This window comes from Babylonia areolata, chromosome 23, assembly GCF_041734735.1.
Source record: "Babylonia areolata isolate BAREFJ2019XMU chromosome 23, ASM4173473v1, whole genome shotgun sequence".
Taxonomy (NCBI): Eukaryota; Metazoa; Mollusca; class Gastropoda; order Neogastropoda; family Buccinidae; genus Babylonia; species Babylonia areolata.
The window spans coordinates 12,624,012-12,650,539 of NC_134898.1; the positions used below are offsets into that span (position 1 = coordinate 12,624,012).

Here is a 26,528-nt window from a genome sequence, read left to right on the forward strand (position 1 = left end):
CAACAAGAAGGAGAAAAAATGAAGTAAAAGAAAATAAACAGATAAAAGACAAAACAAAAGAAACCTGATAGAAGCCAGCCATCCTGGCCGTTTTGGCTGTGTGCAGCAGGACGTTTTGCAGCGTTGTCTGGGCGTCGGGGTGAGCCTTGCAGGATGACAGGAGACGCACAGCGGCCACTCGCAGACTGTACACTGGCTCCAGGAACTCAAAGTCACCTCTCTCTGTATGCGTCTCCTCCTTTTGCCAGTTGTGAAGCAGAGAGCCGAGCTCCTCCGACTTCTTTCCCCTGTCAATGATGCATCTTCATGCACTCAACATCGTTCTTCTTTTCCTACATGAAGTGGGTTATACTTCAGAGCTAAATAAATACAAAGGACGATCTGTCATTTCATTGTTGTTGGTATGGTCTTGAGGATATCTCGATGAAATGTGTCCAGAATTATTATCAATTAGCAAAGTGTTGAGAATGTTTCTAGTGTTATAATTCTGTGTTAATGGGTGAATATATATGGATGCTGTGAGAAAAACTGATGTTAACACTTCTGTATAAGTATCTAAATAAGGAGAGATTAGTGGAAACAAAAAAAGTACTGTTCCTCAACAACAGAAGTTGCTTATTCTACAATAAAAAGTCAGCAAATATAATAACTGTAAAGACAAAAAAAACAACAGAGGAACTTCAGTGCAAATGGGACACCAGACAGCATTTTGATGTTGTACACACACACACACACCACTCAGATAAAACACACACACCTTGCCATAATTGATTGATTGATGTGGATACTTCTATAGCGCTTATCCTCGGTCAGAGACCAAGCTCTAAGCGCTTTACATACACGGGGACATTTGCACCACAGGCTGCCTACTTGGGTAGAGCTGACTGACGGCTGCCACTGGGCGCTCATCATTCGTTTCCTGTGTCATTCAATCAGATTTCAGACGCACACACATACACACTCAGACAGACATGTAACATTTTACGTGTATGACCGTTTGTTTGTTTTTTAATTTACCCCGCCATGTAGGCAGCCATACTCCGTTTTCAGGGGTGTGCATGGTGGGTATATTCTTGTTTCCATAACCCACTGAACGCTGACATGGATTACAGGATCTTTAATGTGCGTATTTGATCTTCTGCGTGCGCATACACACGAAGGGGGTTCAGGCACTGGCAGGTCTGCACATATGTTGACCTGGGAGATCGGAAAAATCTCCACCCTTTACCCACCAAGTGCACCGAGATTCGAACCCAGGACCCTCAGATTGAAAGTCCAGCGCTTTAACCATTCGGCTATTGCACCCGTCAATAATGTATCAAACCTTTGCAGAGAGCTCACATTTTCACACTCAGTCACTCACCTGGCGAAGGCGCTGGTCAGTCGCTCAAACTGGCGCAGACACTGCAGCTGAGACAGAAGGGGATACACACTGCGGCAGCTCTCCATGTTCACGTCAAACGTCCTCAGCAAGTTCTGCCTGTGAAAGGTAAAAAAATTTAACAAGAGAGGCAAGGCCTTCAAGACTCACTTGTGATAAATTAAGTCCCCTAGCATTAATTACAGAGTACGTTTGCAAAATAAATAAAAATTCCATGCTTAGCAAAAGAAGTTCCTGTTTGAACAAAAAAATGATAATAATGACTCCTTTTGTTGTTGTGTCAGAATAAGAGGTCAAAGTGCCAAGTTTAGAGAATACAAAAAATATAAATATAACAGTAAATGCAGTTTGCATATAATTAGGCTTCTTTTTTAAAAATTTTTTTGTGCCCATCCCAGAGGTGCAATATTGTTTTAAACAAGATGACTGGAAAGAACTGAATGTTTCCTATTTTTATGCCAAATTTGGTGTCAACTGACAAAGTGTTTGCAGAGAAAATGTCAATGTTAAAGTTTACCACGGACACACAGACACACGGACACACACACACACACAGACAACCGAACACCGGGTTAAAACATAGACTCACTTTGTTTACACAAGTGAGTCAAAAAGTACCCAACTTCAACAGTGCCAATAAAATCCAACAAGCTGGTATAGCTGGTAAAGTGAGCATGGTCATAATGTGTAAAAACCCACTCACAGACATGAGTGAATGCGGCAGTTGCAGCCCCTGAACTCAGAAAGAATGAAAAACCATCAACCAGTCTTTGGGTTACCTTTCTGTGGGGAGTCTAGGAAAGCTGAGAAGGGGAGTGTGTGTGTGTGTGTGTGTGTGTGTGTGTGTCTTCTTCTTCTTTTGTTGTTGCTCTTCTTCTTTCTTTCTTTCCTTCTTTCTTCTTCTTCTTTTCTTCTTCTGCAAATGTTTGCTTTTAATCAGTCAACTTGCTGCCATGCCATGATGAATGGAAAGTTGAATGCGTATATGATCGTGCTATCAAACGAACAAATGTAAGTGCGTGCGTGCGTGTGTGTGTGAGTGTATGGGCGTGAATGTGTACGTATGTCTTGTTTTATTGTGTGTGTGTGTGTGTGTGTGTGTGTGTGAGCTTGCATATTGTTTTTCTTATCTTCAACATGAACACACACACACACACACACACACATTCACATTGGTTGCATTTCCCCCCCTGATTAATGTCACTTACAGTGAAAGGTCGTTAACTACAGAAAGAAAATCTCCAGTATCCACCAGTCTCAAAAAATTCAAAATCCCTGCCACTCCCCGCCACACCCCCCTCTCCCTTCTGCTCCAAGACTTTACTGACCATGACTCCAAAACCAGCTGTGCACTTAAGCTTTGCAGTGGGATGTGTGACTGCCTTTAGTTCAAATTGCGCTTCATAGCAAGTTCATTAAAAAGCCATGATGGTCAACGTGTAAATACAAAAAAGGGTAAGCTTTTTTTTTTCATGGAAACTGGAACGTCTTATATCTATTTTTTTTTCTTTTTTTAAACACAGATAATGCGCTTTCATAAAAAAAAAAAGATTGCGGGTGTTTAAAATGATATTCAGGACGACGGGCGCCATAGCCGAGTGATTAAAGCGTTGGGCTTTCGATCTGAGGGTCCCGGGTTCGAATCACGGTGACGGTGCCTGGTGGGTAAAGGGTGGAGATTTTTATGATCTCCCAGGTCAACATATGTGCAGACCTGCTAGTGCCTGAACCCCCTTCGTGTGTATATGCAAGCAGAAGATCAAATACGCACGTTAAAGATCCTGTAATCCATGTCAGCGTTCGGTGGGTTATGGAAACAAGAACATACCCAGAATGCACACCCCCGAAAACGGAGTATGGCTGCCTACATGGCGGGGTAAAAACGGTCATACACGTAAAAGCCCACTTGTGTGCATACGAGTGAACGCAGTAGAAGAAGAAGAAGAAGAAGAAGATATTCAGGACTCAACCCTACTAAAACAACTCAACCTTCAGCGCACCAAGCCCTGAACAACTTGATCTTAAGGGCTTCATGTCAATAGGCCACTAAACTTCACGTCAAGTAATAATAAATAATAATAATAATAATGGTATTTATATAGCGCTGAATCTTGTGCAGAGACAAATCAAAGCGCTTTCGCACCAGTCATTCACATGCATGCATAACTCTAAAACCAAGTAAAATGATGTGTTTACAGTAATAAAACAAAGCAAGAAAAGAAAAACAAGCAAACAAAGATAAACCACCAAACCATCAACCAACCTGGAGTGGTCCAATATGCGAAGTGCCATGGAGGGCTGGTCATCTCTCACAGCATGTAGACAGCTGTACAGCGACTGGTGGAAAGGGGCTGAACTCTCTGAACTACATTGTCAACAAACAAACATGCAGAAAGCCCTCAACTATACCATCAATAAAAAATACAATAAAATACAATAAAAATGCTATAGTGAGATATAAATAAAACAAAAACAATACACTAACAAATAAAAGTGATAAACCTTAAGTTTCAAAACATTCATGCTATGGTGAGATATAAATTTTAACCCCTAGGCTGCCTATATGATGAGATAACTCGTCAGCGCAAGCATGTACACTTCCCTGCCACAATGACGAGATAACTCATCATCGAAATATTCAGACTTTTCCCTGGTTTGCGTTGAGTTCACTGACAAAAATATTGGTAGCTTTAGCTTGGGGAATCTTTCTAGATTCTATTCATAGCTAGAAAACCCATGTATGTCATGAGGCAGTCCTTTATTTGAACGTTTTGGTTGGGTTACTGCTGCAGTGTTTGCCTGGCTCCTCTCCTTGCTAGCTCAACAGAATGTCGGACTCTGTGCTGAAGACACACGATCGTGTTGCCCAAAATCAACCAAGATTGCTTTCTTTAGCTGATGCTCAGAAAGAATTGAAGCGTAAATTCGAAGGAGAAGACAGTGATGAACTTTTATAGGACGATTTGACAGAAAATAAAGGAGCAATGAAAAGACTGGCCAAGATATGACTGTCAGTGAGTGATGCTGACTGTACAGCTGTAGCAGACGGCAGAAAGTAACCAAATTATTAGCAGGACACAGTGTGGGCGATTTTCTTGGCACTCAGCCAATGCAGTCTGGTGAGAACTGGATGAAGTGACTGTGTGAGAGGGGTGAAGAGGAGAGGGGTGGAGACCGAGGGGATGTGGCCCATCCATATTATTACTTGGAGAAGTCACAATGCATTGTGTATCTGTCTCTTTTTAATTTTTTTTAACTGTGGTTTTTCTAGTATAATTTGTGTGTGCAGGTATTATCCATTTATCCAGAAAATATATTTTAGGGCAAATTACCTGACTAATGTTTGTAATGAACAAGTTGAAAATGTGACAAAAAATAAAACACTTATTTCAAAACAACAGCATGTCACTGAAAATATATAAAATAGGAAAACATCATGTGTTTTGTATTCTTTATTCATTTACCTTTCAGAAAATATATACTTTTATGGGTCTTTCTCTAATAACAAAGAGCACAGAATTTTTTGAAAATACATACCCGTTTTTTTGTGAAAAAACCCTGGCAAATAGATTTCACTTAAATTTTATTTTCCTGTCAGTGAAAGGGTTGAACAAAAACAATACACTAAACTAATAAAAGTGATAAACCTTAAGTTTCAAAACATTTTACAGAAGCTGTCTAGATTTTTTTGTTTTTTACATTAACACGTCTCTCTGGAGTTTTGATTTTTTACAAAAGTCTTCTTTGATTTACATCTGAAGTTTCAAAACCTTTTAACAGAAGCTATCTAGGTTTCATTTTTCTAAATCTAACACAAATCTTTCTAGGTTTCATTATTATTATTCTTCTTGTTCATGGACTGCAACTCCCACGTTCACTCGTATGTACACAAGTGGGCTTTTACGTGTATGACCATTTTTACCCTGCCACATAGACAGCCATACTCTGTTTTCGGGGGTGTGCATGCTGGGTGTGTTCTTGGTTCCATAACCCACTGAACGTTGACATGGATTACAGGATCTTTAATGTGAGCATTTCATCTTCTGCTTGTGTATACACACGAAGGGGGTTCAGGCACAAGCAGGTCTGCACATATGTTGACCTGGAAGATCGAAAAAATCTCCATCCTTCACCCACCAGGTACCATTACCGAGATTCAAACCCAGGACCCTCAGACTGAAAGTCCAGCACTTTAACCACTCACCTATTGCGCCCATCATTTCATTATTCAAATTTCTACATACGCCTATCTGGAATTTCACCTGAAATTTCAAAACCTTGTATTTCTTATATCAACAGAAGACTAGATTTCATTTTTCACATTTTTACATACAAGGCTGTCATGATTTTTTTTCTCTTTTTTCTTCTCTTTAAAAATATTTTCTTTCTTTCTTTCAACAAAAGCCTATCTAAATGTCAGGGGGCCGTGGTTCCCACAGTGAGGCAACAACGACAAACATGTATGCCAGGGTATACTGACATGGACGGGACATCCAGATCCCACTGTCCCGCCTTCCACGCTGCAGCATACTGCAGTTCTGTGATGTCTGCCTGTGGGCTGTCTTCAAACCCCTGCAGACACACTCCCAGCAGGTAGTCTCCTCCACATCTCTGGACCGCCTGTGTACAGTTCAGAGATTAATACACAATAACAATAATAATAATAGTAACAATACTAATGATACTAACAATAACGGATACTTATAAAGCACTCTGTCCACAAATTTGCCCTAGACGCTTTACAAGACACATAATATTCTATATGACACATTACATAAATGTTACAAATACACTCCAAAATGCACTTAGCAAACTATACACACATATATATAAACACACACACATACATAGTCAACCCTACCACATGTATAATGATAGACAAGCCACAACAAAACTTATTGCTGACAGAAAATGTAGGTCATGAGGCCAGATCTAAATGAGGCATGGGAGTCTGAAAATGTCAAAGGCTTTTTTGTTCCCCCCCAACCCCTCCCCCCCCCCCCCCCCCCCCTTTTTTTTTCCCAGAATACAGTAAAATGGATGGGAGTCACTGATTTTTGTAACACTGACCCGGGTGAACAGGTCTGTAACTTAAGTGCACAGGTTAATGTGTGTTCACCTTCATGAGCTGTAGCTGTAACTTAAGTACACAGGTAAATGTGAAAGGTGTGTTCACCTTAACAAGCTGCAGCTGTAACTAAAGTACACAGGTAAATGTGAAAGGTGTGTTCACCTTAACAAGCTGCAGCTGTAACTAAAGTACACAGGTAAATGTGAAAGGTGTGTTCACCTTCAGGAGCTGCAGCTGTAACTAAAGTACACAGGTAAATGTGAAAAGCGTGTTCGCCTTCATGAGCTGCAGCTGTTAACTAAAGTACACAGGTAAACATGAAAGGTGTGTTAACCTTCAGAAGCTGTAGCTGTTAACTAAAGTACACAGGTAAACATGAAAGGTGTGTTAACCTTCAGGAGCTGTAGCTGTTAACTAAAGTACACAGGTAAACATGAAAGGTGTGTTAACCTTCAGGAGCTGTAGCTGTTAACTAAAGTACACAGGTAAACATGAAAGGTGTGTTAACCTTCAGAAGCTGTAGCTGTTAACTAAAGTACACAGGTAAACATGAAAGGTGTGTTAACCTTCAGAAGCTGTAGCTGTTAACTAAAGTACACAGGTAAACATGAAAGGTGTGTTAACCTTCAGGAGCTGTAGCTGTTAACTAAAGTACACAGGTAAATGTGAAAGATGTGTTCACCTTCACAAGCTGCAGCTGTAACTAAAGTACACAGGTAAATGTGAAAGGTGTGTTCACCTTCAGAAGCTGTAGCTGTTAACTAAAGTACACAGGTAAATGTGAAAGGTGTGTTCACCTTCAGGAGCTGCAGCTGTTAACTAAAGTACACAGGTAAATGTGAAAGGTGTGTTCACCTTCAGAAGCTGCAGCTGTAACTAAAGTACACAGGTAAATGTGAAAAGTGTGTTCACCTTCAGAAGCTGTAGCTGTAACTAAAGTACACAGGTAAATGTGAAAGGTGTGTTCACCTTTAGGAGCTGTAGCTGTTAACTAAAGTACACAGGTAAATGTGAAAGGTGTGTTCACCTTCAGAAGCTGTAGCTGTTAACTAAAGTACACAGGTAAACATGAAAGGTGTGTTAACCTTCAGAAGCTGTAGCTGTTAACTAAAGTACACAGGTAAATGTGAAAAGTGTGTTCACCTTCAGAAGCTGCAGCTGTAACTAAAGTACACAGGTAAATGTGAAAGGTGTGTTCACCTTCAGAAGCTGTAGCTGTTAACTAAAGTACACAGGTAAACATGAAAGGTGTGTTAACCTTCAGAAGCTGTGGTGGTGGTGTGTGTCCATCGAGATCGATGATGACCATCATTGTCATCCAGCTGGGGGATGGGGGGAGGGTGGTGGGGGGGGGGATGCTCATGAATCTATCTGTGAGTGCGCAGATGGCTGAATAGTCCAATCTGCGCACAAAATGTTCGCTAACAGTTGGGGCAGACAAAGACAGGCATATCATTGTCAGGGAGCTTGTGTGCCCGTGACTTTCTGGCCTGCCTCTTCTGAACAGCTGCAGCAGTCCTGTTGGCCTCGCACAACTTGGCACCTTTGTGCACAGCAGTGCGCCATTTGTCACGGTCCGCTGCAGATTCCTCCCAGGAGTCAGGGTTGATATCAAACGCTTTCAAAGAGACTTTCAGAGTATCTCTGAAGCGCTTCTTCTGACCTCCGTGTGATCTCTTCCCTTGTTGCAGCTCGCCATAGAAGAGCCTTTTGGGCAGCCAATGGTCTGGCATGTGCGCCACGTGTCCAGCCCAGCAAAGCTGGGACTGCATCAGGATGGTGAAGATGCTGGGAAGGGTGGCTTTTGCAAGCACCTCCGTGTCTGGGGTCCCGTCTTGCCACTTGATGTTCAGTAGCTTCCTTAGGCATGTTGTGTGGAAGTGGTTCAGCTTCTTGGCATGTCGTTGGTACACTGTCCAAGTTTCGCAGGCGTACAGTAGTGTGGGGAGAACTACTGCTCTGTACACCTTTAGTTTGGTCTCAAGACCAATGCCTCTTCTGTTCCAGACATTTGCATAGAGTCTACCAAAAGTTGCGCTTGCTCTTGCAATCCTGACGTTCACTTCATCGTCAATGGTCGCATTTTGTGACAGTGTGCTGCCAAGGTATGTGAACCGCTCCACCACACTGAGTCTCTGACCGTTGACTGTGATGTTGGGCTCAACGTGGGGTTTCCCTGGGGCTGGCTGATGGAGAACTTCAGTTTTCCTCGTGCTGATGGTAAGGCCGAAGTTCCTGCTGGCAGTGGCAAATTTGTCCACGCTGAGTTGCATGTCAGCTTCAGATCCAGCGTTGAGGGCACAATCATCAGCAAACAAAAAGTCTCTGATGATGTCTGTCATGACCTTCGTTTTTGCTTGAAGCCTTCTGAGGTTAAACAGCTTGCCATCTGTTCGGTACTTTAGGCCAATTCCAACATCGCCATCTCTGAAGGCATCAGTAAGCATTGCAGAGAACATCAGGCTGAACAGTGTTGGAGCCAGGACGCAGCCTTGCTTGACACTATTTGTGACAGGAAAAGGAGCAGATGTTTCACCATTGTCCTGGACTCGAGCCTGCATGCCTTCATGGAATTGGCTGACCAAGGAAATAAATTTCCGAGGGCATCCGTACTTGGCCATGGTCTTCCACAGTCCCTCTCTACTCACGGTGTTGAAGGCTTTAGTGAGGTCAACATAGGTGGAGAACAGAGCAGCATTTTGCTCCTGACATTTCTCTTGCAGCTGCCTTGCAGCAAACACCATGTCGGTGGTTCTGCGCTCTTTCCGGAATCCACATTGGCTCTCAGGCAAATGACCTTGGTCAAGGTGTGCTGTGAGGTGGTTTAGTATGATCCTGGCAAGTATCTTGCCTGCGATAGAGAGCAAGGAAATGCCCCGATGGTTATCACAGGCTTGCCGGTTCCCCTTTCGCTTGTACAGGTGAATGATAGATGCATCTTTGAAATCCTGGGGATTTCAGAAGCTGTAGCTGTTAACTAAAGTACACAGGTAAACATGAAAGGTGTGTTAACCTTCAGAAGCTGTAGCTGTTAACTAAAGTACACAGGTAAACATGAAAGGTGTGTTAACCTTCAGAAGCTGTAGCTGTTAACTAAAGTACACAGGTAAACATGAAAGGTGTGTTCACCTTCAGGAGCTGTAGCTGTTAACTAAAGTACACAGGTAAATGTGAAAGGTGTGTTAACCTTCAGAAGCTGTAGCTGTTAACTAAAGTACACAGGTAAACATGAAAGGTGTGTTAACCTTCAGAAGCTGTAGCTGTTAACTAAAGTACGCAGGTAAACATGAAAGGTGTGTTAACCTTCAGAAGCTGTAGCTGTTAACTAAAGTACACAGGTAAACATGAAAGGTGTGTTAACCTTCAGAAGCTGCAGCTGTGTGGAAGGTGAAGGCTGCTGCATCTGGATGTCTAGCGTCACCACGGCCTTCTCCCACTGCTTCTCATGCAGGTAGGTCTCCACCCTGTAAGCGCCCCGTTCTTTGGAATCATCAGCCTCTCAGTCACTCATCTTGTATTTGTATTTCTTTTTATCACAACAGATTTCTCTGTGTGAAATTCGGGCTGCTCTCCCCAGGGACAGCGCATCGCTACACTACAGTGCCACCCATTTTTTTGCATTTTTTTCCTGCATGCAGTTTTATTTGTTTTTCCTATCAAAGTGGATTTTTCAACAGAATTTTGCCAGGAACAACCCTTTTGTTGCCGTCGGTTCTTTTATGTGCGCTAAGTGCATGCTGCCCACAGGACCTCAGTTTATCGTCTCATCCGAATGACTAGCGTCCAGACCACCACTCAAGGTCTAGTGGGGTGGGGGGGGGGGGAGAAAATATCGGCGGCTGAGCCATGATTCGAACCAGCGCGCTCAGATTCTCTCGCTTCCTAGGTGGATGCATTATCTCTAGGCCTTCACTCCCCATTTCCATCTTCGCTGCAGTCTTTCACATCCAGTCTGAAGACCCACCTTTTTTTCCCCCTCCTGAATAATTCTCAACAGCTTATTCCTTTCCAGTGAGAACTAAAATGACTACCAGTGAGTGAGTGAGTGAGAGTTTCAGAATTTGTAGGTTGTATTTTTGATTGTGTATTACTTATGATTATGTACTATCACTTGTGTGCGTGCGTGCACACGTGCTTATGTGTGTTGTGCGTGTGTTTGTGTGTGGGGGAGAGAGGGATGGGGGTGGGGGGGGGGGGGATGGGGGGGGAAACAATTCAATAATGTTTTGTATCTTGTTTTCAATATTTCCTTTTTGATATTTACGTTGTTGTTTTTTTGTTGTTTTTTCCCCCTTTTTGTAAACGCCTATGGCTTATTTTTGAGATTAGGCGTAAATGCTAATAATAATAATAATAATAATAATCAGGCCCTGCAAAGAAAACGTTTCTGGGGCAACACTCGAGAGGGGCCTTTTTTCCTTTCTTTCTGCTACATGACCTACATCAACCTGCCAATGACTCTGTCATGGTTGATGTATGAAGGGGGTTTTCATGTCTCCATAACCCACAGAACAGACATACATTACGGGATTTTCAACATGCATATTTCATCTTTTGCATGCATACATATACACATGAAGGGGGTTCAGGCACTAGCTGGTCTGCACATACGTTGACCTGGGAGGTCAGAAAAATCGCCACCCTTACCCCCACCAGGTGTGTCGAACCAGGGATCGAACTCAGGTGAGAATCCAGCGCTATGATCTTTTGGCCACCACACACATCAACTGATTTTTGAAAAATTTGTGGACTGGGCTCAGGGACAAAAAAAACAACAACAACCGACAACAACAAAAACACACACACACACACACTCACACACACACATCATACAAACACAAAAACCAATCTGCACGGCACAAACAGAACACAAAGACTTACCTGGATGCGGGGTCTGGAAGAGAGCCCACCCCACACCCATACACTGCGTCTGGATCACCGATACAGCGCAGGGCTTCTCGAAGCAGCGTCTGGAGCCCTCCACGGTCATCAGAGGAACTCTCTGAGAACGCTGTAGAGGTCTGACTGCTGGGAGTGGAGGAACTTGACTCAGAGTGACCAGAGTTCTGTGTGGACTGGTCAGATTGCCTGGAGAGATTCGGATTCGGATTCGGATGATTTATAATAATAATAATATTAATAATAATAATAATGGTATTTATATAACGCTGAATCTTGTGCATAGACAAATCAAAGCGCTTTCGCACCAGTCATTCTCATGCATTCATAACTCTAAAACTGGAGAAACTGAAGACAGGGAAGAGGCAGGGAAGGGAGGCTATTTTATTCATATAGGCCATTGCCCCTCATGAAGGGGTGCAGTATACAACATTATTAAACATGCAAGCGCACAAGTGAAGCAATCATCAAAGGAATTATGATATCATAATTGATCTTAACTTAAATGCTTTATGTTAAGTAAATGGATAAATTCTTTACAATGCTTTCTTTATTAGATGCCATCAACAGACTTTGCCGAAACTGATTTGGAAACTTAAAATACTTTCATGGAATATAATGTTCTCTTAATTTACTTAATGCAGTACAACATAAAATAAAGTGTAACTCATCTTCAACACCACTTCTACCCAGAGGGCAATTCAATTGCCGAGAGAGAGAGAGAGAGAGAGAGAGAAAAAAACATCAAGCCAATATCTGTGGTAACTGTGCAGAAATAGACACAGTGCATATGCCTAGCACAAGACTTAAGTTTTTAATAATATCACATGGAATTAAAGTTCATGAACAAATTAGCGACGAGTGATCATGATCAAATGATAAATGATGACCATAGTATATAACAATGAATTTTTCAGTGCATTTAGCACCCAAAATCTCATCACTTATTCTGATCCAGAATATGAACCCTGTTATCAACAAGTTTTTTTTAGTTTGAAACGGTCACATTACAGTAACAACGAAGTTCTGTAAACAAAAACAGACAACAGAGTATCAGTTCTGAACACTTAAGCACACTCATCAGTTCTGTACAACGAAACACACAAGACAATATTACTTCTGTACACTGAAATACAGAAAATTGTATTGGTTATGTACATTAAAACATACAACAACATATCAGTCCTGCGCACTAAAATACACAACACAGTTTCAGTTCCGTACACTAAAGCACACTACACGGTATCATTTCTGTACACTAAAACACACTACACAGTATCATTTCTGTACACTAAAACACACTACACAGTATCATTTCTGTACACTAAAACACACTACACAGTATCATTTCTGTACACTAAAAAACACTACACAGTATCATTTCCACACACTAAAGCACACTACACAGTATCATTTCTGTACACTAAAACACACAACATATATCAGTTCTGTACACTAAAACACACTATATAGTATCAGTTCTGTACACTAAAACACACTACACAGTATCATTTCTGTACACTAAAACACACTACACAGTATCAGTTCTGAACACTAAAACACACAACACATATCAGTTCCGTACACTAAAGCACACTACACAGTATCATTTCTGTACACTAAAACACACTACACAGTATCAGTTCCATACACTAAAACACACTACACAGTATCAGTTCCCTACACTAAAACACACAACACAGTATCAGTTCCCTACACTAAAACACACAACACAGTATCAGTTCCCTACACTAAAACACACAACAAAGTAGATGTTCCATACACTATAACACACTACACAGTATTATTCCCGTACACTAAAACAAACTACACAGTATTATTTCCGTACACTAAAACACACAACACAGTATCACTTCTGTACACCAAAAAAAAACCCAACCCACAACACAGTATCACACTACACAGTATCAGTTCCATACACTAAAACACACAGCATCGTATCAGGTCTGTACACTAAAACACACAACACAGTATCACTTCTGTACACAAAAAAAAACCAACAACACACAACATAGTATCACACTACACAGTATCAGTTCCAAACACTAAAACACAGAGCATCATATCAGTTCTGTACACTAAAACACCTTCAGCATCACTGGTACAGTGTACACAACAGGTGATGGCACACACACACACACACACCCCTTTCATACTGGAAACAAACATGACTTTCTCCGTACCTGTGGGCGTCCCACCAGATTTCAGCAAAGAGGAGGGCGGAGAAGTGAGCAGCGCAGTTGTGTGCCGCCCAGGCCACGTCAAGGTAATCGAGATCCAGCCAGAAGTTGTTGTCCCAAGCAGTCACTATGTGCTTCGGTCTGCATACATTGAAACGATGGACATTCTCAACTGCTACCAAATACATCAGCTTTAACATTAAAAATCCAAAACGTACATTTATGAGAGATCTGGGTAATGCTTACCAAGATCAAAATATTTTTTTTTCTACATGGGCCTTATATAAGAAAAATGAAAAAAAAAATCATAAAATAAGATGCACGTGTCCAATTATGATCTAGTGAAACTGAAAATGCAGCTACAGAACTCTTAACTCACTCAGTACGGCCAGTCCTCTCTTCTCCTCTACACAGACCCCTCGGATGTCCAGTGGGTGTCTGAATGACCCAACCTTTAGCTTCCGTCGTCAGAACTGTGGTATTCTTTGTCAACATTCACCTCTTCAGTATAAGAGCCTTCCGCTGGCAATATTTTGATGATAGTAATTGGGCTGAAACGCTGTTAACGTCGTCTCTTTCGCTGTTCGTATGGAGAGAGTTAATCTATGGCTGCGTGAAACGGCATAGATGAAGGGATTTCAAAAACTAAAAATGGAATTAACCAAACTACATTGACATTTCATTACAAACACTAACCAAACTACATTGACATTTCATTACAAACACTAACCAAACTACAGTGACATTTCATTACAAACACTAACCAAACTACAGTGACATTTCATTGACATTTCATTACAAACACTAACCAAACTACAGTGACATTTCATTGACATTTCATTACAAACACTAACCAAACTACAGTGACATTTCATTGACATTTCATTACAAACACTAACCAAACTACAGTGACATTTCATTACAAACACTAACCAAACTACAGTGACATTTCATTACAAACACTAACCAAACTACAGTGACATTTCATTACAAACACTAACCAAACTACAGTGACATTTCATTACAAACACACAAACCCCAACCTCTTCTCTGGCTCTCCCTATCCTGCAAATACAGAATTGTTGTTAATTCCCTACTTGTTATTCAGTGTGCACATACATATTATTGCACTTAGGTGTAGAGCTTGTGGAGAGGGAGGGGACTGAGTGAGTAAAGGAGACGCAGAGACAGAGTGAGAGGGCGTGTGTGTGTGTGTGTGTGTATGTATACCATGCTTCCCTTTCAGGGAGTATGATTTTGTGTGAAGCCATCATGTATGTGTAATATATGTTGCATGGTCTTTTAAGTGTTTGAACATGCCATTGGGTAGAAGACAGATTAAAAACATGAGGAAAAAAAAAAAGACAACAGAAAGGAGAAAAATGACGATGGAAGGAACAAAAAAAAAAAAAAGATACAAAAGACAAAAAAAACAAACAAAAAAAAAAAAAAAAAAAAAAAAAAAAAAAACCAACAACAACCAAACCTTCCAGGGATGCTGAAACTATCCTGCTCATTTGCAGAACTTATAGGCACCCACTGATTTCTCCTCAAAAAAAAAAAAAAAAAAAAAAAAAAAAAAATCCCTACTTGTTGGTTCACCCAGCTACCTCAATGCTGGGCTTCAGAAAGTCCAGAACTATGCTGCTTGCCTTGTCTTTCCTTCCTGTAAATTTGATCACGTCTCACCTCTCCTTCATGCTTTACACTGGCTCCCGGTACAAGAAAGAATTTTTTACAAAGTCATCTCTCTTTGTTTCAAGTCCGTTGAGGCTTCTGGTCCACAGTATCTTTCTGATCTCATTCATCCTTACATACCCTCACGCCAACTCCGCTCTTCTTCTGACACACCGTATGCTTAGGATCCCCCCTGCTCGAACCAAAACGTATGGCCAATGCAGTTTTTCATTCCAAGCCCCCTTTCATTTGGAATCAACTTCCTCAGCCTCTCCATCACTCATCTTCACTGCAATCTTTCAAATCCAGTCTGAAGACACACCTTTTCCCCTCCTGATTAATTAACAGCTCATCCCTTTCCAGAATGAACTAAAATGGCTATCAGTGACTGAGTGAATTTTGATAGTTTCAGAATTTGTTGGTAGTATTTTTGATTGTTTACTATTTACGATTGTGTGCTATGATGTGTGTGTGCGTGCACATGTGCTTGTGTGTGTTGTGGGTGTGTGTGGGTGTGGGAGTGATGAATAATTTTCAATGATGTTTGGTATCTTGAGTTCAATTTTTCCTTTTTGATATTTTCATATGTGTTCTATTTGTAAACGCCTAGGGCTTATTTTCAAGATTAGGCGTAAATGTTCATAATAATAATAATAATAATAAAAGGAGAAAAAGGCAAAGATGAGATAAAGATAAAATAAGCAGATATGATAATAATAGCTTTATAATCTCAAGTTAAGAGAAATTTGGCCAGGTGAATCACCACAAAATGGACAAGCAATCAACATGGAAAGCATGACTGAAAAAAACATGAATTAAATATAATGATAATAATAAAACGATACTTATATAGCACACAATCCAGACATCTGCTCTAGGTGCTTTACAAAACACTTTTGCTTACATAACACATTACATCGATGGTATGCACACACACCAAAATGTGACTAACAAACTACACACACGCACACACACACACACACACAATGCATACATATATTCTAACATACATATTTACATAACAGCTGCCCTCCACACAAACGCACACACAGGCGCACACAAACACACACATACAGACGCGCACACAAACACACACACACATACGTACACACACAAAATACACATTTACACACTTGCAAGTATTTGTGTACACATACATATGCATACATATATAGTCAAGCACAAATTCAACGCACTGCATACATCATTTAACACATTCACTCCCCATACTGCACACTGAAGCAATCCACAGAAAGACTCACCTCTTCTCAGGCCTTTTCTGTGTGCGGAGATACGTAACAACTCGCAGCATTGCCAGCACAGATTCCTTGTTCATGCATACAGACTTGGGCTGCTTCTCTGGAGACACAGGGCATTAATAAAACTGTTAAAATAATACTGTAAAACACAAACAATAGTAAACAAAGGAGGAGGGAAGGAAAGGAGAATTTTTTTTAAAAAGCATTCATCAAGCTTTTTGAAGGATAAAGAAATAATAGAACAGATAAAATTAGTGTAACTGGATTCTGATTTTTCCTCTTTTGAACACAACAATTTCCCAAAAATAACTCAATACTGAAGCCATACATTGAAAAACTATAAATTTCAGCTTTAACTCATTTTACCCCACAGCTACATTCCTGCTGGACCAGCACTACATGAGACCACTGCAGAAAAAAACAGGGTGGTTCATTAAAGCGCCGATAAAAGATGGAAAATTGTTGATTTAATTCGTTGAACAAAGCTTTGTTTTCATGCTTCTGGAATCCGTAAACGGTTCAGTTAAGAATGCCAACTGTACCAAGCAAGAATGAATGAAATTAGAATTGTGTGTTGGTACGAGAATACTTGTACCTGGTCCACAGAGGAAGTAATCATGGTCCGAGTTATCTCGTACCTGGGGTAGAATGAGTTAAAGCAAAAAAAAACAAAAAAAAGAGGAATTTCAGTATCAATTTCAATGTGGAAAAGTGAGTAGGCTGAACCATATACACAATACCACAACTGCTTTAAAAAAATATATCAATATATAAACAATGTGGACATACCAGCGAAACAAAATATATCAAAATAATAATCAACAAAACTATGTCATTTCAAAGAGAAAATGTCAAAACTCACCTGGAGTCAGTCTCGCACTGTTGGACGCCGACAAATCACAGTGGGTTCGGAAGAACCCAGCAATTCTCTGTGACAGGAGCGTCTTGTGTTCAGCGACTTCGCCGGACAGGATTTCATGCACCAGGTATGGCAGAAGCATCTCACAAAACTCCGTCTTGACCAAAACAGCAACCATAGAAATATTTGTTAAAAGTCATCCACTGAACAAAAACTATGAACACACACACAAAAAAAAAATGTTTCAAATCATCTTGTTCAAAACAGTAAACATCTGAAATTCTGGTTAAAAATCATTCTTGAACAAAACCATGAACACAAAAATAATTGTCCAAATCATCTTATCGTATGGCTCCTTTTGCATGATGACTGATATATATATATATATATATATATATATATATATATATATATGCATAGCCATCAGGGAAGGGTGTGCACCTTATTCATTCAGTATTTCACTTGTCTTAAAGTGTTATATTTTCTTACTGAATGTTTCCTTTTACATAATGAGTGGTATGTGTGTAGTGATCAGGGGAAGGGTGTGCCATTTACTTATTTGTTTTCATTATGCTTTCTTATCTGTTGTTGATGAGCATTTGGATGTGCTGAAAGAAAATCTTAAGTGTGTGAAGCAGACAATAAATTCTTTTGAATTGAACTGAATCTTGTTCCCCCCCCCCCCCCCCAAAAAAAACAACAACAAACCAGCATATGGCTGCCTACATGGCGAGTTAGAACAGTCATACACGTAAAAGCTCACTCATGCATACAAGTGAACTTGGGAGTCGCAGCACACAAACGAAAAAGAAAAAAAAAGAAAAAAAGAATCTTGTTCAAAACAGTACTCATCATACAAAATTATTTATAAAATATAAACAACAAACAACAACTTCTACTTTGTGTGAGACAGGCACAAAAATTCAAGCCACCACTACCTGAAATTTGTCCAGCACTAAGTAGCAACGACTTGAGATCGTGTGCTTTCGTCTCAGTGAAGGCAACAGTACTTGTTGTTCTCTAATATTTTTCTCTCTCTCCCTTTGCTTCACTTATTTTTCCAATCATTTAAAACCTGTTCTCCAGCAACACAGCAAGCATGAAAGGAACCACTCTTTGCCCCATTACCATGAACTGAAAATATCTTCTTCTTTTTTTCAGAATAATAAATGGGAGAGAAAATATTGCCTGATTAATATATAATTATATATATTAATATTAAGTGCCGAGAAAATAGAGAAGGAGGTTAAAAGTCTGTCTGAGTGTGTATGTGTGCATGCCTGAAATCTGACTGAATGACACACGAAACAAATGATGAGCGCCCAATGGCAGCCGTCAATCGGCTCTACCCAGGTAGGCAGCCTGTTGTGCAAATGACCCTAAGTTTGTAAAGCGTTTAGAGCTTGGTCTCTGACCGAGGACAGGCACTATATATATAAGTATCCATATCATTCATTCATCCATCTTCTACGACAGGAAAAACAAATAAAACTGCACGCAGGAAAAAATACAAAAAAATGGGTGGCGCTGTAGTGTAGCGACGCGTTCTCCCTGGGGAGAGCAGCCCGAATTTCACACAGAGAAATCTGTTGTGATAAAAAGGAATACAAATACAAATACCACAGACATCCCCACCTTCAACAGACACACTGGCTGCAGCAGGGAGAGGATGGAGTCAGCAACAGCCCCACTCTGCAGCAAGGCCACACACAGAGCTCTGATCCAGCCAGCATGGTCACCGTCCTCCCCTTCCCACACCATCTGACTGCTGAGCTGATCGTGGAACTGCTGCAGGCTGCCATCTTTTCCTGATGAGGGGGGAGTCTGTATGCAAATATGAACATATATGGAGTGGAGTGATGGCCTAGAGGTAACGCGTCTGCCTAGGAAGCGAGAGAATCTGAGCGTGCTGGTTTGAATCATGGCTCAGCCGCCGATATTTTCTCCCCCTCCACTAGACCTTGAGTGGTGGTCTGGACGCTAGTCATTCGGATGAGACGATAAACAGAGGTCCAGTGTGCAGCATGCACTTAGCACACGTGAAAGAACCCACGGCAACAAAAGAGTTGTTCCTGGCAAAATTCTGTAGAAAAATCCACTTTGATAGGAAAAACAAATAAAAATTGCACACAGGAAAAAATACCAAAAAAAAATGGGTGGCGCTGTAGTGTAGCGATGTGCCCTCCCTGGGGAGAGCAGCCTGAATTTCACACAGAGAAATCAGTTGTGATAAAAAGAAATACAAATACAAATATATGGTATAAAAAGACGGTCTGTATGCAAATATAAAGATATATGGTTTAGGAAGACGGTGGATATCTGCAGAGAGGCAGAGAACTTAAATGTCTGCGAAAAACACACACATATGAAAGCACATATGTGTACAAACACGCAAATATAAAGATATATGGTTTAAGAAGGCAGTGGATATCTGCAGAGAGGCAGAGAACTAACATCTGCTGAAAACACACACATATGCACACACACATGCGTATGAACACACATGCACAATCACAATACAAGAATACAACCAACAACCATCTTACAACTAAACACACATGTACACACACACATACAGTATATACACACATGAACACACACACACACACACACACCACTCTCACACAAATACATGCATGCACACACACACACGATAAACCCACAACCATCTAACAATACATACCCAAGCACACACACACACACATATAAATGAATTTGCACAAATGTACACATGCATGTACAAGAAAACATATGGTGTAGACACACACATACACACACACAGAGACAAATGCACACAAACACACACACACACACACACACAAGCTGCAGACATACAAGCACACACACACATGCATGCACATACATACACACACACACACAAACGCACACACTCAGCCCCCCCACACACCCACACACAAAGAAACGAAAAGGAGGAGTTTGTATTATACTCCATGTTTGATGATACTTACCATGTCAAACTGATGCAAACTAGGCCTACCGGTTTGCTCTGCTTGGCCAAATTTCGCGTGGCTAACAGTGAAAAGACGACCTGTCTTGCCCGGTCCGCTCTTAGCCAATCAAACGCTTCAAAAACAAGATTCACCTTGGAGTGGCGGCTGGCTCTGAAGGGATGGAGGTACTGGAAGAGGTAGTCCCTGTTGGCCAGCTTGTCCTTGTAGTCTGTGCTGAACTGGACGCCCGCTGTGGTGGCCAAGAGCTTCTTCAGTGTCACACTCACTGTCTGCACCACCTCCATGCTGTGACAAACCACACCTAGGTTTGGTTTTGTTTTTGTTTTTTTTCTCTTCACACTGTTTCAACGGCATTATCCTGCTCTCACACACGACTTCACACACTTCATATAGCTTTATACATAAATATACAAAGCGTAAATTTTTTAAAAAAAAGAAAAAAAAGATATATATGTATATTGATATACATAGAGAGATACTTTCAAGCTTTCACATATACGTCAAAGTTATTTTACACAAATACAACCACACAAATTAGAGTAAATTACCTTTACAAGCTAAACCTTTTTCTAAATCTATCTATGAATTCACATGCCAGCAAATTAACACACACACCCATACTTCTGAACACATCCCATGTGCCAATTTCAACACATGAATCTAATGGTCTTACACAATACCCCCCACCCCCCGAAACCTCACACACATGCACAAGCTAAAAATTCCACACAACACAATCATACATCCATATAAACTAACAACTCCACACAACAGACACACACTTACCTGCATGCATAAACTTAACAATTCCACACAACACACCAAACATGGCACACGCAAACTAAACAATTCCACACAACACACAGACACACAAAACATGGCACACACAAACTAAACAATTCCACACAACACACAAAACACGACACACGCAAACTAAACAATTCCACACAACACACAGACACACAAAACACCCCACACACAAACTAACAATTCCACACAATACAAACACAGCACACACACACACACATCCCTCACCTCGGATCAACAAGATACTGATGCAGGCTGTGGAAAACGTAGCAGTACTTCTCAGAGGGACTTCCCTCATACACCGACAGCGCCAGACTGAGGCCTGACGAGAGCTGGGGGCGGGGCAGAGACGCCGTTTTAAGACAGAGGGGACCGATGGCGCCAAGACAACGTCCTGCTTCCCCCGCCACCACCGTCATGGGAGACTGTGTCAGTCGTAACAGCTCACAGATCACCTGACTCGCTCGTTTCGAACCTTCAATATTTATAATAATAATAATAATGTACATTTGTACAGCGGTTACCCTGCGACTCTATGCACTTTTAACAATACACCTATCATGAAAAATTAAAAAAAAATTTTTTGTTAATTTTTGATACAACTTGCTAACCCGTTAAAAACAGTGCAACATTACTCACAACTCACACGGCTCTCTCAACTCACTCCCATAGTGGAGTGATGGCCTAGAGGTAACGCATCCGCCTAGGAAGCGAGAGAATCTGAGTGCGCTGGTTCAAATCACGGCTCGGCCGCCGATATTTTCTCCCCCTCCACTAGACCTTGAGTGGTGGTCTGGACGCTAGTCATTCGGCTGAGACGATAAACCGAGGTCCCATGTGCAGCATGCTCTTAGCGCACGTAAAAGAACCCACAGCAACAAAAAGGTTGTTCCTGGCAAAATTCTGTAGAAAAATCCACTTCGATAGGAACAACAAATAAAACTGCATGCAGGAAAAAAAAAAGAAAAAAAAAAGGGTGGCACTGTAGTGTAGCGACGCGCTCTCCCTGGGGAGAGCAGCCTGAATTTCACACAGAGAAATCTGTTGTGATAAAAAGAAATACAAATACAAAATACAAATAGTAAAATGTTACGATTCAAAACTCAGTGAAATTACGACTCATACAGCTCTTTCACCTCACCCCACATAAAATATCCAGATACAGGCTCTCAAAAATTAATATTTACAGAGTAACAACACTTACGACTCACAAACATCTCTCACCTCACCCCAGCACCCCAACCCTCACACAGACACATCCACACACACACACACACATAACGACGGTTTGGGGGAGAGAACGATCTATAGTTTCAGTCAAACAAACGAAAGCATATAAACAATTTACACAGAAAGAATGTGAATACTTTTTTGTAACGATTCACTGAGAGAGAATATGAATACTTAACCCTTTCATCGCCAGTCAATTTAGAGTGCAAATCCCCGTATGATATAAACATAGAAAAGATGGCGTCTAAGAATAGCTGTGGATTCCTCTTGCGATGTGTAGAAAATACGGCCTGACCTACCACCAAAATTAAGAGCAGTAGGTTCATGGATAGCAGACCCATGATCTGGTCATCCTTCAGTGACATGTGTCCTCTACCTAGCTTGTGCATAAATGTGAGTTTGGTGGTGAAAGGGTTAAAGGCAGCAATTCGCTGAAAGAGAACATGAATATTTAACTGTAAGAATTCACTGAGAGAGAATATCAATACTGTAACAATACTTTACTTACACAGTTTACTAGAGAGGATATGATTAATTTTAGTTCCAAGATGTCGAAGCCTGTAGACTGACCCATATAAGCTACACCACATCTGTTATTGAAAAAAAAAAAGAGCAAAAAAGACACAGAGAAAGAATATGAATACTTAACTGCAACAATTCACAGATAGAATACAAATACTTTAACAATTTACTGGCAGAGAATATAAGAACTATAACAATTTACTGAGAGAGAATATGAATGTGTTACAGATTTGACTGAGGTTGAAAATATAAAAGTTATATTCACAAAAGCATAACTAACGCGGTACATAAACCATAAACACAAACACAATGAAATAAGCGGAGCTTTTGGTCCAAAAGGAAATTTTCTTCCTAAAATTAAAATTACGTTTATCTAACATACTTAACGTGACCCATTGGTGCAGGCTTCAAACCCCTGCCGGAGTCTGCACTGGTGGGTCACAGTAGAGTATGTGTACTTAAATGTTGTTTTTTTTCTTGATAGGTTGTAGAGGAAAATAGGTAAAAGAGACTTATAAATCCACCAACAAATAGACCATACATGCATACGTACACATACACACCTCAAAATAAATTGCCATGCAAACACATCGTTCATTGTGCCATCCCTGAAAACGGAGTATGGCTGCCTACATGGCGGGGTAAAAACGGTCATACACGTAAACGACCACTCGTTTCCAAACGAGTGAACGTGGGAGTTGCAGCCCACGAAAGCAGAAGAAGAAGTTCACTGTGTCATACCTTGACTATCACTCATCATGTTGGTGAACTGCTGCCCGTCAGCATCAATGGCTTGGGTCAGCAGCTGAAGGGTTCTGGCAAAGCTCTGTGGCGGCTGACTCGCGTTTTTTGACACGTTCATCACCTGGTCGACCAACTGTGCAGACAGACAAACCATACACCATGAACATTATTATCATCACAGGTAACAACAAATTCTGACAACATTCTTATTACAACAACTCCCCCCCCACCCCACCCCCCGAACATAGAGTATGGCAGCCTACATGGTGGAGGTAAAAACGGTCATACACGTAAAACCCCACAAGGAGTTACAACCCATGAATGAAGAAGAAAAACGAAGAAGAGATCACAACAACAAAAACATCCCATATTGAATAACCTGATAGGGGTCTCTGTTAAAATTTGCCATGTGCATTCCTTTTTCTGGACAGTTACAAGCCTTTTAAACTTACCACAGATTCCACTGTTTTTGTGGTGGCGTTTTCTTTTACAACTTTAAACACCAAACCTCTACGTATTTTTGTTATCTTTTCTAATACTTCAATTATCAATGCAAAAATTATCAATCTAAAAGACCACTACCACATAAAAAAGGCAGGCTCCTACAAACTATACCTTGTCAAATAATTTGTAATCCAAACGGCCAAACAATCTTAAAAGACCACCAGGCTCCTACAACAAATCTTGTCAAAAAATTTGTAATTCGAACACCCAAACAAGTTTGTTTCTTTCTTTGTTTGTTGTTGGTTTTTTTGGAGAGTGGGTATTGGGGGTGGGGGTGTTCCACCTCTGGTGCATGCAGATCATGGAGCACTTTTTTTTTCTTTTTTTATTTGGCGCATCAACATGCCTTCTTCTTTGGTGGTGGTGGTTTTTTTTCTTTTTCCACCTTTTTACAGATTACACCCAAACAAGTTTAAAAGACCACCACCACATAAAAAAAAAGCTGGCTCCTATAAAAAAAAACAACAACAACAACAACAGCAACCACAAGACCAAAGCCCTGAAACTTAACCTTTAACCCTTATACCCCCAACTCGCCCAATGTCGGCTTGCATTATAACACCCACACCCGCCCGGTACCCTTGTCTAAACACGTGCTTACTATGGATGCAGCTATTGTTGATTACATAAACAAGACTCTTGCGAGATTCACAGCCTCATTTTCGGCACTTCCTGCCATGCATTTTGCACTTTTCAGAATCCGATTTGCTTGAATTTTGACAAAGTTGTGAATTTTTAAAGTTGCAAGATGAGTTTGATGATTGCCGAGAGCTTTAGCGTAATCTGAACACCGATTCTGAAGATGACTTTAAACTATTTTAATGATTTTTGCATGAGAATCTTGTAAAAATCGACTGAACTGTGTGACCTAGATATCAACTGACTGAGTTTTACCGACAATGAGAGTGAAGTTGGTCACTTGAATGTGAATTGATCGCCGGACCTCTGAAATCAAGGATCAAACACCAGACCTCCGAAATCAATACTGTCAATGAGTTAGTTTTGATTTCACTGATATTTATTGGCGTTCTGCAGCGATCTTCCTGAATGTGCTAGTTCAATGGAATGTACTAGTGATTTGGTTAAGTTTTGCCAAAGTTTTGAAGTTTCAAAGTTGCAAGATGAGTTCGATGACTGCCGATCATAGTAGCGTAATCCGAATGACTATTCTGAAGATGATTTCTGCGTGAGAATTTTGTAAAAGTCGATCGTACTGAGTGACCTAGACATCCACTGACTGAGTTTTACAGATATGGAGAGTGTAGTTGGTACTTGTGTGTGAATCGATCACCCGACATCCGAAATCGTGAATCGATCACCGGACCTCCGAAATCATAATTCGATCGCCAGACCGTCGGAATCGATACTGTCAGTTGTTGATTGCACTGATACTTACTGACATTCTGCACAATCTTCCTGATTTTGCTAGTTAAATGGATTATATTTTTCTTTTCATTATAGAGAAAATACATGTGAGGTAAGTTTTTGTTTGCTGTTATTTTTCTCCCGACCATCATAGGAAAACACACCATCCCTCAAAATGAAAAGAACATAAAAATCAGCATGTTCATTGTTGGAATTCAAGTTGAGTAAGAAAAAGAATTTTTAAAAAAGATGTGTTAGAAGTCACTGCAGACCAGATAAACTTATTTAAAAGAAAATCATACTGTGTTTAAAAGAATTTTTTTCAAAGTTGACCATCAAATTTGATACATTCATTTTTTGTGTGTAAATACAAAGCAACATGAGCCTGGAAACAAAAATTCTTCTGCAACTTTATTATGTGTATCACCTTCACCTCTCCCGTAGTCTGGGTTCAGACCGTTGGGGCACCGCTGCTGACCTAGCCACCACCCCTCTCCACTCTTCACGGTTTTCTGATTTCCTCAGGGCGTCACCGAGCGTCAAGCCTGTCCACCCCCGGATGTTGTCTTCCCATCTCTTCTTCTGCCGTCCTCTCCTTCTGCCTCCTTGTACGGTGCCTTGCAGGAACGTTTTGGCAAGACCAGATGATTGGGAGATGTGTCCATACCACCTAAGTTTGCGTTTTTTCACTATGGACAGAAGGTCTTCGTAGGGTCCAATACTTTGCTTGATTCTGTTCTTCACTTCCGTGTTAGTGATGTGGTCTCTGTAGGAGATGCCAAGTAGTCTACGAAAGCATCTCATCTCGACAGCTTGGATTCTTCTCTCGATGTCTGCAGTCAGGGTCCAAGTCTCGCAGGCGTAGAGCAATATTGATATAACCAGGGAACGCATGATTTTTGAGCTGAGAGCGATGTTTTTGTTGTTCCAGATGGTGTTCAGCTTGTTGAGTGCCGTTGTTGTTTGGGCAATTCTCGAGAGTACTTCTGGTTTAGATCCTTCATCTGACACGATTGCTCCCAGATATTTGAAGCTGT

General features: G+C 40.8%; 1 protein-coding gene across 2 annotated transcripts in view; it reads right to left on the reverse strand.

The window, feature by feature from the left end:
- LOC143297768 (serine-protein kinase ATM-like) overlaps positions 1-26,528 on the reverse strand; it is a 113,926-nt gene that overhangs the window by 27,307 nt on the left and 60,091 nt on the right. For both annotated transcript variants that reach the window (XM_076610238.1, XM_076610239.1), the window contains exons 32-44: positions 23,620-23,755; positions 21,355-21,601; positions 20,451-20,604; positions 18,983-19,171; positions 17,351-17,504; positions 16,492-16,588; positions 13,556-13,693; positions 11,334-11,540; positions 9,814-9,916; positions 5,862-6,001; positions 3,645-3,746; positions 1,364-1,480; positions 65-287 (exon numbers count right to left, since the gene is read on the reverse strand). In XM_076610238.1, coding sequence (XP_076466353.1) covers positions 65-287; positions 1,364-1,480; positions 3,645-3,746; positions 5,862-6,001; positions 9,814-9,916; positions 11,334-11,540; positions 13,556-13,693; positions 16,492-16,588; positions 17,351-17,504; positions 18,983-19,171; positions 20,451-20,604; positions 21,355-21,601; positions 23,620-23,755 — 2,007 coding nt within the window. The remainder of the gene's footprint in view (positions 1-64; positions 288-1,363; positions 1,481-3,644; positions 3,747-5,861; positions 6,002-9,813; positions 9,917-11,333; positions 11,541-13,555; positions 13,694-16,491; positions 16,589-17,350; positions 17,505-18,982; positions 19,172-20,450; positions 20,605-21,354; positions 21,602-23,619; positions 23,756-26,528) is intronic.